The sequence below is a fragment of the Charadrius vociferus genome, unplaced genomic scaffold (genome assembly GCF_000708025.1).
Source record: "Charadrius vociferus isolate BGI_N301 unplaced genomic scaffold, ASM70802v2 scaffold282, whole genome shotgun sequence".
Lineage (NCBI taxonomy): Eukaryota > Metazoa > Chordata > Aves > Charadriiformes > Charadriidae > Charadrius > Charadrius vociferus.
The window spans coordinates 2,462,769-2,480,995 of NW_009647731.1; the positions used below are offsets into that span (position 1 = coordinate 2,462,769).

General features: G+C 36.5%; 1 protein-coding gene across 1 annotated transcript in view; it reads left to right on the forward strand.

Annotated features, from left to right (window-relative positions):
* The first annotated feature begins 84 nt into the window (after positions 1-84).
* SLK (STE20-like kinase) overlaps positions 85-18,227 on the forward strand; it is a 45,194-nt gene continuing 27,051 nt past the window's right edge. The window contains exon 1 of the mRNA XM_009881542.1: positions 85-234. Within this exon, the coding sequence (XP_009879844.1) occupies positions 85-234 (150 nt within the window). The remainder of the gene's footprint in view (positions 235-18,227) is intronic.

Consider the following 18,227-nt stretch of genomic DNA (forward strand, 5'->3'; position numbering starts at 1 on the left):
GTCACGGCGGGCGGGGGGGGACACCGCCGGACGCCGCCCGCCGCCTGGTCGCCTGGAGGGTGGCCTCCCTCGGCAGGAGGAAAAATGTCCTTCTTCAACTTTCGTAAGATCTTCAAGCTGGGTGGTGAGAAGAAGAAGAAACAATACGAGCACGTCAAGAGGGATTTGAACCCTGAGGAGTTCTGGGAAATTATAGGAGAGCTGGGAGATGGGGCTTTCGGAAAAGTGTTCAAGGTAAGGGCAAGCGAGCAACTCACGGCACTTGTAGTATTGCCCGTAGCTAAAAAATGGCTTGTAGGATTGCTCCTGAGTTCGGTGCTCACTAAAGCTCTGTCACCTTGGGATACCTGTGGTGAGCATGGAGTTCCCGGAGAACTTCGCCGGGCAGGTAAGCGCTGCGCCCGCCTGGTCCCCTGCCAGAAGGGACCTGTCCCCAGTCCCCGCGTGTGCCGGCTGGGGAGCTGAGCGTGTGATCCAGGCGCCTCCCGGCCACAGAGGCTCATGAAACTAAAGATAGAAAAGACCTATTAGGTCATTGTCCCGCCTTCTGCTCCACCCTGCCCGTTGCTGAATCGCTCTCTTCTCCTGTATTTTGTTTTTTTGAACTCGTGGACAGTATAGCTTCTGGTCTTACCAGTATTTTCTTAGGTGCGATGTTCATACTTTGATTTTTTTTTTTTTTTTAAGTTTCTGTACGGAAGGAAGCTCATGAACAGAAAAATTGACTTGTGTGCCTCATGTGAAGTTTCTAGGGCCGAGTTTGCATCGACTTTAATGGACGTTCTCCTATCTTGTTCCATGTGGAATTGAATTAAATAGTTCTGTCTTTACGTGGCAGAATCCCTCTGTTGGGTCCCCTAACTTCTCTCAGTTGTTTGATCTTTAAATTTTTAAGTATGCTAGTACAGGCAGTGTTTTTAAGGATGCTTATCTAAAATTTATCAAACAGAGTACAATGACATAGATATAATGCTGCCGGCTTTTGACAAGACTGTAGCTTTCAGGCAGATCTTTAGCTACTTTTCATCTTTCTGAAAGGACGTTAATGCTCCACATTTCGTTTAGGGATAGTGTGGAAAAAACATCATGGAGGGTAAGCATGAGAGAATTGGGGAACTGACATGAATTGAGACTCTGGAGCAGGTTCTTGAGACTAGAAAAGTAGCATGAGAAAGAATAGCATTTACAGTATTTCTGAAAGCTGATTTGGTCAAGAAACATTTATATTTAGAGTACTGCATTTGAGAGTTTATGAATCTGGGTGCGCATGAAACCTGCGCTATTTTTGGTAGAAACTATTTTAGATTTTATTGTTCTGTGATGTTACCTCTTTGTAAATTTGAGCAGAAGTGCCACAGTTAGTTCAGAATGCTAGGTGTTTTTTTCCCGCCCTACCAATTTGTCAATGTTCTATTTTAAGAGCATCTAGTTTATTTTGATTTTGGTTTAATACATAGTCTAGATGGTGGCTCTCATGTATGTCAGTGTGGAAGATAAGAGAGATGTTTTTGTTGGTTTTTTTTTACTAAGATGACTGGGAAATGTGTTTGCAGTTGCTGTATGATAAAGCTTGGTGGCTATAACAACGTAATGTCTCTAACAGAATTTGCAATTAAAGTTTTGCTTTAGACTTCATAGAGGAGTTTTGATTCCCTTTTTGTGAATATAATGCTGTGTCCCATAGATACGACTGGAGAAGCCTCAAAGGCACAATACCGCATGTGTTCTTCTCCTCCCCCACACGCATTTCCCCTCCCGTTCTCAAACCTCTTCTCACTTCTTATTTATCTGTAAGCATGTCTGTATTAGCAGTAGTCTGCAGAGGAAGGTGTATGAGCCAGACAACTGGTAAATTCTGCGTTTCGGTGTACTTTGTGTACAAGAAGAGAGTTTTTTCCCTTTGGATATGATTTCTCACTTTGAGATTTATTTCTGAATGTGAAATGACAAAGTGTTAGCTGTTGAAACTGAATTTTTAAAAATTAAACCCTATTTAAAAAATTGTAGTAGTCAAAATTACACATGCAGTTACACTGGTAAACTCGGTGAATGTAGCACATATGAAAATTAACAGGTATTAGTATTCCTGGAAAAAAAAAATCCCATTTTTTAAAAAGGTCTCCACTGCATGTATTCAGCAGCATTTGTTTTGTTTCCATCTATTTTGAGAACAAGGATTGCACACAGATACCAACTGTACTTATCTTCCTGCATCTGAGCATGCTTGGCAAGAAACTGTTTTGAAAGCGAGGGTGTGTTAGGTTGTTCTTTCGTGGATGTACACCTCAAATGAGAAACTGCATTCAATACCTTCTCAAATTTTGGAATCAAAACTATAAGCTAGAACAGAACTTTGGAAGACTCTGTATTTAAGTAATGTAAGTGTGGGAGGCTTGGGGGTTTTAATTTTTTGTGTGCTGGGGTTCTTGTTTTGTTTTTTAGAAAAAAACCAACACCCTGTGTCAGTTACGTTTGCCAAAACTACATTTGCCTTTGGTTAAGATCCTAGGAGTGTGTGTGACAGAGTTTTGGCAGATATATGATAACATGGAATTGCCAGATAAACAAGGCTTTGTGTACTTTGGACTTCTAATAAAACATAGGTTAGATTGGACCCGTATGATTTCACGTAGAGAAGTATGTGGTTTAGTTGTGTAATCTATCTTCTGGAGAAACTATCAAATACTTAAATAAAAACTCAAAATCAACTCTTAAATGATTGTGACAGTGTTATGAAGCCTAGCTGATTAAATTTTTTACATTAAAAATGCTATGTCTAGTGGTAACTAGTTTTGTATGTGATTCAAACTTGTGATCCATTCCTCGTCTTCCAAGCAAGTACAAGCTCTGACAATTCATACCTTTGCGTTCACTAATTTCTAAGTAATATTTAGAAGTACTCTGAGTGTTTCTTCTGCTGTTGCAAGTCTCTCTTGTGATCAGAGGAGCTATGTAACTGCAGACTGCTGATGGCAAAGGTTTATGGCTGTATAGGACTTTTCATTCTAGCCCTTTTCAGCCTCTTCAAAGAGCCCACTTTTAGGCTTTTTTCTTTTCTTTTTACTCTTGGCTAATGAATAATGGTGTAGTTTTCCATCCTTTTTCAACTTACAGACCCTTGCAGTACTTCAGTATCGGGTGATGGCCCTTATAAAGAGAATTTTGAGGTTGCTGATGATAGACTTTTTTTCCAATCTTTTTTAATTGCCTTTCACGGGTTATTTAGAATTACTGAATGGGCTTCAGTGGCTGAAGGCCACTGAAGAAGCATAATATTAGCATTGGGGGCTGTTTTCAACTTTGAGAATTTGGCAGTTAGATCTCAAACTACTTTTTTATTTTCTTTTCTTTTTTCTTTCTTTCTTTGTTTCTTTCTGAGAAAGAGATTGAGAAGTTGAAACTGTTCTTGATTTGATAAGGTTCAGTCCCCTGAAGTATCTTAGGCTCCTAGTGTTAATTGTAATAATTTTGCTTTAGAAATTAATTATATTATTATATCATGTTACTCTATTGTGTGTTATAGCGTGCTGTTGTATCAAATGTCAGTTCAGTGCACATTGCCTTAAGGTAAATCAGTATAAGTAAGTTTTAAACTGTAGTCATTTTCAGTACCCACGTGAAGACTTTTATCAGCTTTAAGCTGCTTTCTAAATTCCCAGAAGTTAGTGTTCACATGGTGTGAAAACATACCTTTAAAATGCCTAATGTGTTCTGTGGCTCTTTCTTGCTGAAGTTCCTGATCTTTGTCATACAGATGCACATAACTAATTAAAATGCAGATATCTTCTGAAGTTAACCAGATGAAATAAAGTGCTGGGACTGTACTTCAGCAAAATTTGCTAGTCTTTTGCTAGTAAGAACATTGTACACACTAATATAAGAACACTTACATTGCAGAAAGACATTTTCTTAGAGTTTAGTTGGTGTCATCTCTGAGCCCTTCATGAGATGATACTCCTCCAAGAAATTCATGGCCTTTTGGCCATCATTATGATAATTATGGGTACCATCTGTAGAAATATAGTGATTTAAGTCTTCTGCAGGAACAGATTCTATAGCGGCAGGATATCTGTGGTGGTATACTATATAAGATATAGGGTATCTATGTATGGTATGTGTATATATAGAGAATATATAGCGTATATATATTTTAATAGAAATTGGCAAATTATTATTAGAGAATCCTTTGTATTTGTCTGGTTGTGAATTGCATTCATGCTCCTTAGTTTGAATTGGAATATTCTGCTCATTTATAATCTCTCATTTATTACCCCGAATCGAAGATGTTGGAAGCACTGTGTATAGAAGATTCTTAGAGGAATTTGGAAAATCAAATATTTGTATTTCATCTAAAGTTCGAAGACAGGTTTTCCAAATTGGCAGTTAAATGGTGCTTGGTTAAAAAGCGTATTCTGCTTTCACTTTAAGTTCAGAGAAGAAATGCTGTGGACGCTGCTAGCCATAATCATGGTGAACGGCATTACCCAAATGCATTATCTTCTGAAAATTACAACTACGTTAATTATTCATATATACTTATATTTGCAATAGTGGCCAATACAAACTCATCTCTGACTAATGATAGTGGACTTTCGATAACAGTGTTTCTTCAAGTCCAATAAATTAATGATGTTGTTTCGGTTAAGATAAGCTTTTGTTTCTGGATTTAAAATAATCTTACTTGTAATGTATCTATGTGACTTAAGGGAGAGCTTCTTTTTGTCTTGATGTCTTCTACAGTGGGTAGGAATAAATATAATTTTAAAATACTGATTTAATAAGACTAGGCCAATTACATCACTTAATGATAGTACAGCCTTAACTCCTTTTAATGCTAAAATATGAAGTGACAATTGGTCACTGTTTAGAAGCACTTTTTTCGTACCACTAACATGGTAACTTATTTTCTAATCCTGGAAAATACTTTAATTAGTCTGACCTGAAAACAAAATCAGGGCAGAGCAAGGAGAATTTATATTTCCTAGTTTCTGTGGCCTTACAGCACATTGTTCTAAATAATGCCTGCAGTTGGATATTGCAACTTGAAGTTATCATAATGATACTAATGTATCATGCTGCTTGCTAGAGTGGATATCTTTTACATCTGTAATTTAACACTCGTAGGAATACATTTTGACCACTTACTTAATATCTAAGCTGAAGCACTGATAGGTTTTGTCTGCTATTTTTACCCTGGTGTCATTAGCTCCACTGATTCTTCAGAAGAATTTGTTAGAACTGTTGGAACTCACATACATTCCTATATAAAAGTATGAAAGATACAGTTGCCTGTGGAAGGATATTGCTCAAGTTTGTCTGAAATCCTGTGTTTGGTACTACTTGGAAAATAAATTTGCGTTTGAAAATTTCCAGGCAAATACTGTTTCAGGAACCTGAAGTTTCATGTGTGATTCTGCCATATGCCTAGACCTGGAAAGAAAAAGCAGGTGAAAATGTCCTAAATTGAATTTTAATATATAAGAATGAAGAAGTGCAGAACTCTGGGCAATTTTGATTAAAATTGTTTGCTATACTAAATATATTTTGTTCTACTCTATTTTCATTCACAAATGACTATATAAGTTGACCTCTGATTAAACTGGAGCAGTAAAATAGTGCAGTTCTCCTCAGGAGATCTGAATTAATAATATTCACTTAAATGCCATGTTGCTTTGTTTAGTCATAGAGGCATTAGTAGACAGAAGAGAGAAGAGAGTTGATTTACTCTCAAGAGACTAATGTATAAGATGGCAATGTTCAATTTTAAATATTTAGTCTAAGTAAAATAGAACTAAAACTTTACTTAAAGCTTCCTAAGAACAGTAATTTCTGTAAGAGTAGCCTGAGTATTTTAGGGCTGCTGTGTATGGTTTAGATTGAAAAAAAGATGCATGACTCTTCATAGAAGACAAACGATTTTAGTCTTGCTGATCAGCTTGTTGAGTTACTCTATAATGTTATCTTTATTTTCACACTATTGAAGTTTTAGCAAGTTGAAGAAATCAGATAAGGAAAAGGCAATATCACTGTTTAAACCCTGGGAAGTGTGTCAAGGGGAAATCTTTACAGAGGTCTTCACACCTATTGTCACTCTAGCTAAGTTTTCTGAGGAAATGGGTAGTGCAAGAAAGTCAACTGTAGATTGTGAACTGAGACAATTTTCTAGTTTTAAATGGCCATTTGCAGAAGGTAGTATCTCCTTTCCATTTTGTCTGTAGCAAGGAAATACTCTAAAGAAGAAGTATAGCACATGTTTTGTGTCTCACTTTTTGGACATCTTCAAGTCGTTTGGCTTAAAATCAGCATCACAATACTTGACTGATGAGTAATGTATTGTCTGTCTGTTGCATTCAGAATTAAAACTGCAGACAAGTTTGTGGAGGATAAATATAGAATGCTCATGATCACTCCTTGGTAAGGCAGTCATCTTTTCCAAGGTGTGAGCACAGTTATATAAACTGTTTAAAACTCTAAATAGGAATTATTTGATTCTATTTATCTACGTTTATAGAAGTTCCTATTTTTTTCATGTAATCTGATATTTCATATGTCTTAGCTAACTATTTGTGCAAGTGCTTTGAACTATTGGTTTCTTGTCTGGAGAGTAAAACTTTGGATTTCAGGCATAAGATAAATGTGACTGTTTAATGTCAAATAGACCGCAGAATTAAGCTTCTTTAAGCTGTTGTAACTTGGTGAAATAATTCTTCATATTCAAGTCAGATGCAGTCTATTTAATTAAATAACTCTGATATAAGAACTAAAAAATGTACTGGTTTATGTTTTTTTTTAACAGGTTTTGTAGACAAATTGGTTTGTTCAAGGCCAGGCTGGATGTGGCCTTGGGCAACCTGGTCTAGTGGGAGGTGTCCCTGCCTATGGCAGGGAGGTTGGAACTCGATGATCTTCAAGGTCCTTTCCAACCTAAACCATTCTATGAAACCTTCTGAGCCTAATCTTTGGCAGGGAAGTAGTCCTCCAGTAATACAATCCTCCAAGCAACAATACATGCTATTGTTGCAAAGCAGTAGTTCACAAGTTTCTTTTGGTGGTGACTCAAATTCTAGTTTTGACCACCGCATAAATAATACTGAAGAAATAATTTGTTTGGTTTGTATTTGCAAATGTCCCAATCCCCAGTTTGAGATATTTTTTTTTTTATAATTGAATGCAGTTATGAATGGGCCTTACGTATTTCATGGGCCATGACCCATGTTTTGAGAATCTTATAAGCTTATAAACATCATTCTCCTTCAATGACAGTTGCGCCTGTGTAAAATAGGCAGCATGTAATTAAACTCTCTGGTTTGAGATCTTAAATGCATTCATTGAGACCCTGGTGCCTGAAGTGTTGTTTATGAATATTTTTTTGATCTTTGCTTCTTTGTGCTCCCCCAGTAATCTTTAATTATGTTCAGATTATACACGGAATGGATGAATTCATGTTGTCTCACTTCTTTTGCTGATTTTCTTACTTTAAGTAGCTGTCAAATTACTCAAACACAATGCTTATGCTATCTTTTCATTTGATAGTGTTTGGGTTGTTCCAGTTTTCAATGATTAGTGATGGAAAAGCCATGAAATTCACAGTTAGAAAACAAAGCAGACTGAATTAATAACAGAGTAAAAAAAAAATATTTTTTTTTTTCTCCAAACCCGTGTGAAATACATATTGTAACTCCCTCTAATTCATTTTTAATGGCTTTATAACATGATTACAGTATGGAATGCTTGAAAGACATTTTAACTGTCAAATATATGTCATGTGGAAACACTTTTTTTTTTTTCCTCTCAGAAATGGAAAAGAATCTTTTTAGAGAGAAAGAAGACCTAGTACTTGCAGAACATGTTTGAAGGATGTCAAGCAATAAAAATTGGTAATGTTCAATAAAAGCTAGTAGGCTACCTCAGACCACTCTGCAATGGTATTCATACTTCAAAAAAAAAAAGGATATACTGTAAATGTTAATTTTCCATTGGCATCTCAAATTTTCTGTTGAATATGCTCTACGTTCATGATACGAACCAACTAAAGTACATGCAATGGAAGATTTACCTAAAGCAAAAAATTCACAATAAAATAGTAACGGAAGATTCTTTGTATATTTAATGTACCTACTTGAACTATCCTATTTGATTTTAGGAAGATATACTGTTTCTTAAAGTGGTTCTAAATGTATGTAAAAGCAAGTTACAATACTAAAGTTAGAGATTTTTCTTGCTTATTTTTAGTCTTCTGGTTTAAGACTGGTTTGCACTATTTTGTGGGATTGTATGTGTTTCTATATAGAGGTTAATGTAAAACAGCTAAGCATGAATGGTGATTTGGAATCTAAGAGAAACACACAAACTTTTTCCCCTTTACATAGCCATGTTTATATTTTTGAGCCATTTTCTATTTAGTTAATTACTTACAGCCTAGAGCAAGAAATTGCTCAAGCATAATTCGTGCTTCAATCAAGTTCCACCCAAAATCTGGCTTTAAGAAGGTTCTGATTACCTGAAGCATGCTATTCTAGGATAGGATTTTTAATTTTTACTGACTTTTCTATGGAGAAGAATATGAAGATGTGACAAAGTAGGATCCTACTACAATAGCCAAATCAATTTACTGATTGGCATTTAAAATTTGCTAAATCTCTCCTTCCTACTGAAGGCTAGGTGTCTGTTACCTTAAAGTGTCAGTCTTAAAAATTAATCTGTTGGTTGTTGTTTCAGAAAAGCTGAAACTGAAGGAAGCCGTGACAAAGTGACTTAATTGTTTTTAGGAAGAGTTAGTCTAAAGTTGCATTAATGCAGTAATTGAAAATGAATGGGTGAGCAGAGACTGGAAGGGCAGCTGTACAGTCTGCTGAAGTTTTGGGGGCAACCATTACCCTACAACTTAAGTTGTGCCTACATCAAAATTGTTTTACTTAGTATGAAAGCGCTGGTGAATCCCCATGCTAAGGCAGAATCTTTTTTGAATCCATCTAGCTTGATAATGAGTTGGAGGAGACTGTCCTTTTACTTCCTTCATATCTCCCTGAACAGCATTTTAGATCTGTCAGATTTTCTTGTTTAAGGAGAACTTTAAGGAGCTGGGTTTTGTCCCTAGAAATGTTTAGTCATAACCATGAGTCAGAAAACAGTTCTGAGGGAAGTTATTGTAACTTTGTTAATGATACAGTAATAACTTGGCAAGACTTTTTGCACAGGAATTTATTCTTTCTTTATCTTGTAGATATTGGTTCTCCTGCCACAGATTTATGCTGTAAACCCAAAGCTTTTCACTAGCACGTGTCTAGATTTCGCATTACAGAAGATGACTTTTCACTTACATTTCTAAGCAGGAAAAGCGTTGATACTTTGTAATCTGAAGGCAGTAAAACCTTACTGGAGAAGTGTCAATTGAGTGCTTCAGCAAGAATTAGCATGTTGCAGTAAACCCTCAGCTCCTTCACAGCCTTTGTCTCTATCAAGCTTGGTTCAGCTCATATTCTGCCTTTTTTTATTCTGTAAAGTTCAGTCATGTTCCTGCCCCACCTTCAGCTTTTCCTGTTTGAATTGAAGGGGCCCAATCTTTTTAGTCTGTCTTTTTTTAAGACAACTGCTTGACCCTTGTGATTTTAATTGTTCTTCTCTCATTCTCTTACTTGCTCAACTTCTGCAGATGCCACAAATCTTTCAGTTCACTGTTCAGGCAAACTCTTCTGTTTTCCAGTGCTGGATAGTGGCACAGACCTGTGGTTCTGACCCACGACTATGTTTCACTCTGAAGACGGTGATCATCACTGGGAAATATGGTCAGAAGAATTTGAACAGGAATTATCCCCAGAACAAACTCAAATAGTTCCACTAACGTGGGTACTCTTAGTTCAGCCAAGCTTGTTTTTACTCTTTCACCCTTTCCAACTACTTTTTACTACTAGCAAAGGTGCACTAACCGAGTTTATAAGTAACCTGAAAGAAGGAAGCACTGTCTGCTATTTTTCGTCTCTCTCGGGTGAGAAGTCTGAAAGCTTCAGGATCACAGTACAAACAAGAATTCTGTCAAGTGTTTCCTGTTGATTGACAGGAATAGCTGGCGTACCTGAAGATGCCTCCTTTGCTTTTGGCTGTAGCAAGAACTTTAAGCTGTCTCTTAGTAGCAAACTTAGATGTTCTGGTCAGCTTAATAACCCTAGAAGATGTATGTTAATTTAGTGTGTTACCCTTAACTAAAAAAAACCCCCCACACCTCCTCTAGCATTTAAAAGTGAAATATAAAAATAAGCTAGTGTACAGACTTCACGCTCCTATTTATGATGTCTGTTTCCACATTTATTGATGCTGTTGTAGCATCTTAATCTTTAGTGGCCCATCATGGGACCTCACCTTTGAGCCAGTGTGATATGAAGAGGATTCTTTTGAACTCTGAAAAGCACTAAAGCAGTATGGAACTGTGATACTAAGTAAAACAGTCAATAACATCTTCTCAAAGTGGTGCATTTCAATAGCTCTAGTAAGTACAGAAGTGACTTTTGAATAACGAGTGGCTGGGTCTTTACCATGACTGTTTTCTACAACAGTTTCCAACGATGCAAGTCAATGCAGCCAGAGTTCTGGCACTGTATGCCCATTCCCACCTCTTTCCTTGTGACAGATCTGGTACTTGCCAACCCTGTGATGATCTGGTTCAAGGAACTAAACCACTCAAAAGCTGATTGTACATGTAATCTTCTTGGCTCCCCAGACCAGCTCACGGGAGGGCCAGACAAGTGACAGTGCTGATGCAAGGGAAAAATAACAGGACAGCGTCAGCATTGGCTTAAATAGCTATAAAAGGGAAACATTAAGGTGGCATATCGATATTCTGAAGCTGTTAAGGTATGTCAGGTGAATGATTTTTGTCAAGACAAAAGAAAAAAATAGACTCGCTTCTGTTGTGTAAGTCATCTGCTGTTAGCAACAGTACTGATAAAAGGCAGTTTTGCTAAATGCTACTGTTGGTATTGTTATTGGCCAGTAGTTCTGTCTCTTTGCATCACTGACATAGATGCTAGAAGAATTTTTTTAAGTAGACGTATCTAACTGGAAATTTACTAAAAGCTTAAGTTCCCAGTTTTGTTTCAGGTGGTGATGCTTTACTTTAGGTATGCTACATAACAGCTAGAAAAGAATGAAAATTTCATGAGACTTATATGGCACCAAGTTCGCCTGTATGAGGCAAATACTGAAACTGAATTGAATTTCAGAATGAGCAGAGTGTTGTGAAGCAAGAAATGGCTTAGATAATTTTCCAAAAGGAATGGAATTCTGCGTTCCCTCTCGCTGTAAAAATACACAACAGAAGATAGCCCTCTGCTTCAAAAAGCTTTCAGCCTAATGAAAGAATGAAAAAATAAACATGAGATGGAAGGAGGAGTGGGAGAAAGGGAGAAATCTTGTTAAAGAGGAAACTGCTTCATCTCTAATAGCTATGCTGGTGCATCCTCGTCACTGTTATGACGTTCTTGGGGACATGGGCAAAATAAAGCTTTCATAATTCCATTAAAAGTAACATTGCCACACTATTAAGAGATAAGAACAGTAGTTCCTCTTGAACGTCTTGTGTGTTTAACTGTTTGCAGTGTTTAACTTTATCTTGATACTCAGCAGTTCTGTTGGAGGAGGAACATTGTTCCTACATTGGATGGAAATCTTTTACTGATAGAAGCTCACAAGTCCATTGGTTGCGAAAGTCTGAGTAATGCAACTGTTCTCCCTTTGCATATTTTGTGCATCAAGCTCTGGAAAGAGAGTTGAAGTATTTTATTGGTAATATCTTGATTCATTTATCTGGATTTGGTTTTGATAATTTTATCAAGTAATGCAATAATTCCTGTGGCCATTTGTATTTGTCACTGGTATGTTAGGTAAATTCTGAATTAATTACACTAATCAGTAAAATAGCAAGCAGCAAGTGCTAAAAACATACCAGAATTGGGAAAAAATTGCCAGCAGCAGCGTGCTTCTAAATTAAAATGTCTTTTGAAATCGGCTGATAGGATTGGCATTCATATAGTTTCTCATAGTAGTCAGTTTTCTTAATTGTTTTGTTGTTTAAATTCACCAATTAAAAAACAAAACCAAAAAATCACAAAACAGTTAATCTGAAAGGCAACATCAGAAGCAACATGTTCCACTACTGTGCTGAATATGAATGAAGTTTACTGACAGAACGCAAGATGCTATTTTTGTGGCACTTGAATAGCCAATTTTCAAGGAATACCAAATGTTTATTCAGATGGCTCTTTCTCATCTCCTGAGATGTCATACTTGCAGCATAAAGATAGTGAGGTCATTATAAACTGTACGTGAGGCAACCTTCCTAACTTGCATGTCAGAAGATTTCACTTTGTTTTAGTGAGATGGTATGTAGCTTTAGGGTCATTACTTAAGACTCACAAGAAAACTACTGGCAAGTCTCAGACTGTATGAGCATTCAATAGCCTACATCATCATAGGGAATTTTGTAATTAATAAAGTTCATTGTAGAACTGACTTGAAAATAACTTGTTTACATTAAAGAGAGCTGAAAGACTGGCTTAACTATATTGATTTTTTTTTTTTTGTCACTGCTATCTTTGCAGTTGGTCTCTGTTAAATTGTTTTAAAGATATGTACATAAGGAATCAATAACTTCCCTCTAAATTTCATGTTCTTTTTAAATTACATTGATACCATAAAGAGCATATGAATTGGGTTCTATAACAATGTTACTTAAAAAAAACAGGGATTATATTGTACAGCTTTTTTTTATGAAAGCTGTCAAGAGCTACTCTACTTCCTTTTTTCTTACTTCAGAAATAGGGGAAGTTTCATCTCAGCAGACTAGAGCGTGCATGGAGCAACAGAATATATACTTGAATAGTTTTGCAAGAGTTGTTGTCAGTTTTAATGTGGTTTTGATGTAGTCACATTTCATTTCCCGCTGTTAGAACTGTGTCTTTTTGTAAAATACTGAGTCTTAAATTACTTATATAGTTTATATTTTTCCCTTAAAGTGTATGAAGTATACTTTATTTATTGTTTGTTTTAGCAAGACAAAGAAGTAAATGGGGTGATAATGCTTCATCTTGTTTTATTTAATGTTTCCTCTTGGGCTATTTAGCTGTGCTCATTGCAAGTCTTGAATATGGTTCACATGGCACTATCAAATTATACAGAACCTTTTCCCATACTGGCCATATTTTTGAGCTAGTAAGATGTATACACTCTAAATGACAGTTAAGTTACATCTGTTCTATCCCATCGTCTTCTAAAATAAATGCATAAAATAAATTGTCTTAGCACAGGTCCTTAAATGCCCTCATTCTGCTATGTGAAATGTGGAGCTTTTAATAATATTCTTTACTTTTTTGACAGCAAGTTTTTTTAACTTAATGACTGTGCCACATTTCAATTATATGATTATGTAGTTTCCCTAGTAACGTGTCAGAAGGCTTTTGTTGAAGGGTTCTTAAAATCCAAAGAAGTTGTCATTTTTCTTTATTTATTATTTTGTTGACTTGTTCACTTCCAGTTTGGAAAGACAGAATTTTCTATGCCCAAGTCAGATGTGCTTTTTTTTGTTTGGTTGTTGATTTGTTATACACGAATACCAAACTGCTGTAGCCATCTTGCATCTGATCTGGCTAAAGGCTCTGGGTGGAGGAGATCCCAATTTTGTTTTGTAATCTAACTCCAAGAACAGGGTAAGGAGGAGCTGTGGGTTAGCCTAGCCACTTTTTAAAATTTTTTTTAAGTAAAAAAAAAAAGTATTCTAGGTTGATACATGAACATCTGTGAACGTACACTGTGTAGTCTGTAAAGTGCTAGTAAACAAAATGACTTAGTGCTTCATGAAGCCAAAACGCTCTGTGGTATACCTGTTTGCAGAAAGCAACAGAGTTAGCTTTTACTCCAAATGCCTCCCTGGGAAAAGATGTGAGCAAGAGTGATACTGGCTCTCTGAGCTCCAGTGTTATCAAAAGAAGTCTCATCTCAAGTGAACTAAAGCATTATTACAGATGTTAAATAACTAGAAGCAAGATTAAAATACAGAATCCTCACAGGTAAAGGAATCACAAGCTTCTTAAGTCCTGTGTTCAAACAAATCATAAAATTATCGAGAGCAAATAATAAAATTCTCAACTTTCAACCTGGCAGCATGATAATGTTGTGGTTTTTTTTTTTAAAAAAAAAACAACAGCCTAGAGACAGCTTCAAGTTGTCAATCTAACAGTTAGCAATTGTTAGATTAAAATTATTTCTTGATCCCATGTTTCTTGGAAGCATTATTAACTTATGTCGTCTGGAGTAGAAGTGTGTTTATTGCTGGAATAAAGACTTAATTTTAAGCCATAGTGACTAAAATAAACTTGTAAATTAATAAGCAGTAAGCATTATGTTTGTTTGGTTGTTCTTTTTTCTAATGACACCAGACTAAATAAATAACTGTAGGAGATCTGTAATCCAAGCTGAAGATACACTGGGTCTCTGTCTTTCCTGACAAGGTGTAAATCAGTTTGAGGCTGACATTGTCTGGTGCTGGATAAAATGGAGAAAACCTCTGCTGGCAACTGCTAGTGTCCTCTGCAGATGAAAGATACTGGCAAAGCAGCTTAGCACTGCAGGGATAAATCTTAATTTGTCACACCTCCCCCTTCTCAACTATAGGAGTTAATTTTAATGCAGAATTGTGTATTTTAATGCAGCTTGCAAGCAGTACGTGCAGTTGTTATAACTGAATTTAGGAAAAAAAATACCAGTCCTTTGCACTTATACCTCTGACACCACTTAATGCTGTAGTTACAAATGTTTTCCCAATATTGTCAGCTGGCTTTCACTGTTGCTTTTACGTGAGCTATCACGCAACAAGAGAAGGGAAAATAAGAATGTGTTGTTATAAAACAGCATAGCATATTTTGGAGATTTTTCTTGCCAATGTTTAGCGATTTTTACTTATTTTTATTCTGTTTTTTAAATGGATTTGATTAAATAAGAGCAGTGATACTGAAATCTGATATAATCTCCTCTGTTAAATTTTCTCTAAAGGTCTGTGTCAGTTATTTTGCACATATTTGCCAGTTCAGCCCTGGCATTTTTCAAATAGGCATATAAATATTCCTTCTGATTTCAGTGACAGAATGTATGAATCAGGATGGGAACGCTGCTTAGCTAGTATGCAAAACACTGCAGAATTGATGAAAATACGTAAAGGGAATCATGAGGTTAAACATGAAAATTATATTCCATACCACTCCCAAAAATAACTTGTGGAATCCTCCGAAACCAACTATGGAGGAAGCAGAAGAACCACAGTAAGTACAAAGTACAAGGATAACGTTAAGAGTGAAGTCGTCATGGAAACTGATCCAAAACTAGTGTAGCCACAAAGGCAGCACCAGACCACAGTATCATAAAGATGTGCTGCACTAGTCTGGGTTGAACCCTGGGCTCCACTTCGTTGGTAATACTGCTTGCCTGTAGGAAATAGAGACACTTTTATCTACACTCTTATTTCAGTATTTTTTTCCCCCGGCATTAAACTATTCTTAAGTAGAATAAACTGTATAGTGGTAGTTAAGATACACTGTGCAGGCTGGGAAAAATTTTGGTTGATCAGCTGTAGTTTAAGCGTATATCATCTTCTTTCGTTACCTTCTGAACAGTTCTTTTCTAACAGTCATTTCGACAAGTTTTAGCTGGTATAACTGAAGTTAGCTGGCGTCTAATTCCTTGGACCAAGCTTATATACATTTAAACAAAAAAATGAAATTCTCTATAGTTTGTTGTTTTCTGGGGTTTTTTTGTTGGTGGTTTTTTTCTTATTGCAACTCCATTTTCAAAGATTGTGCAGTGAAGACTGGTACAAAATAACGTAGCTTCTCTGAAATGGCTGCGTCATCGTCTTAATTTCCAGATAACTGTGGAGGTTGCCATCTACTTCATTGGCCCAACTTGTGATTTATTATAAAAACTGTGGTTTAATATTGCAGAGGTAGCTATTTGCTCTTGAATTCAAACTGGTAGTTTTAATTACATTTCTCAGCATTCGATGTTAGAATTCATGCTTCCTTTTGTCTGATTAAATAGATTATTTTTCTAAAATTCACTAACAAAGAACACCTTTCCATGTTTTGAAAAGAAGTTTGAACACTTCATACTAGTCAGGCGTGCAGTTTTAGTTTCAAAATGCACAGGACAATGTGAACTATGGTCTAGTAAATTTATACAAAACAAAGTCCAGTGTAGTTTTTCCAGTAGGCCACACTACTTCCTACAGATTTATTTGATCAGGCTGTTCAAATCTGAAATTATAGCCTTTTTTTTTCCTTGGTTCGTATGTTTAAGAAAGCCTGAGATGCACTGCTTTCTGGGAGCTCTGAGAAACAGCTCTTGCCTTTGTGTTGCACATGGACAGTTTTTCTGTACTCATTACTCAGATGTCATCCGAAAGCACGTATGGAGCTAGATCTGACAAGCTCAGGTTTACACAAAAGTGTAGGTTTTTGATGTGCAAAACCACCTTTTGATGAATAGGGATGTGCATATTCTTCACTTTTTTGGCAACCTTGATGATCTATGATTATGACTATAGTTTTGTCGAGAAGAATGAGTCAGAAAGGAAGAGCTTCTTAATTGGTTTGTTTTGCTGCCTGCAAAACACACAGCGTGGTTGTATAACACCTCAAAAGCGATCAGGCCTCGGGAAGAAAGGTGATGAACAATTTTCTATCTCATATATCAGCTTTGTTTCCAGTTGGCTGAACGTTTGTAAATAGTTTTCAGTTGTAAATAGTGTTTAAGTTTTAGAAGTCTACACGTCACATCGCAGGAGGGGAGCCGCGCGGTTGGGAAGGAAACATGTACTGGTGATAGGAAACTGAAACAGCTCCTCACAACCAAGGCTGAAACTTCGTATTGGTCATCTAAAGATGAAAGACGATGAGTTATCTCTGAGCTGTAATCCTATTACTCCGGAACGGTGGCTCTGCTGTCCCTGCTGTCCATGGCAGGGAATACGCAACTTCTTGGCTGAGTGCCCAGACAGTAAACCTGCCTTTTCATATTCTGCTGCAGTCTCTGCACAAAGCTTCTGGCACTGGAACGTATATTTGGATAGATGATACTGTATAAAAACCCAAGATTGATAGGGAGGAGTCACTAATTTCACAGGTCCTAGTTTTGTGTGAAATGCTTGTTCTTTTTTCTTGCACTGGTACGCTTTCAAACACATACAACATTTTTGTGCATTAGATGTCATTGCCGTTTGTGAGGGATTTAGGCTCAGAAAGTAATTTCAAATTCTAATTGGCAAGATCGTATTTGTTCTATGCAAACCTACAATCCATCTTTCTAAAAGTACTTTATCTTAGAATCAGGAGAATAGGAATATTTTTTGCTGTGTTTTCTGGTAATGAGACAGTGGCACCCATTGCAAGAGCCTTGCTGTAACATACTGTTTGCTATTCCCTTGTGCATACTGTTTCTCTGTAAGGTAAAGTTTGCTGCAGTAACCTTATATAATCCAAATAGAAGATTTGGTGGAAGGATTGCCGTATCTGTGTTTTGTTGCATATGTTAGTTAATAATTATCTGTGTCATATTGCATTAGTCAGATCCTGGGGGAATGAGTTATTCCAATTCAGTTTTCAACCATTGTGGATGAATCTTTTTAAAAGATCGAATTTTGTTAATGCAAAGAAAAAAATCTTTCTCCCCCCTTTCTTCCTTGTCTCCACATAAGGCAGGGTTGAACCATAACCATTGAAGATGCCAGTTTGGATTTCTTAGTGTAGGACTGAAGCTTAAATCACCTGTCATGGGAGTGGGATCAAATGTATTTAAGCAGAGCGTTTGGAATAACTTGAATTGGTAATTGAGAGCTAAAATATAAGAAGAAACTGCTGGGCTGCTGATACAGGACATTTTGAAAGGGCAGATCCTCTGAGTAGTATGAATCGTTATATTACTTTAAGCATTCGCATACCCAAATGCAAAATGAGTATATGCAAATCAAGACTGTGTCTACAAAAACATTTTTGCTCCTGCTCTGACCTTTGGAGAATGTTATGTGGTAGAAGAAAGACTTCAGCCAAAGTCTGGAAAAAACAAACGTGCCCACACAAAGCTGTAAATGCTTCTTGTTCCTCTTAATCCAGAGGGTTCCCCCCCCCCATACAATACAGTGCTACATAAATCTTATGCATAAACAGTAAAATTCTTTCCTACACAGTTCA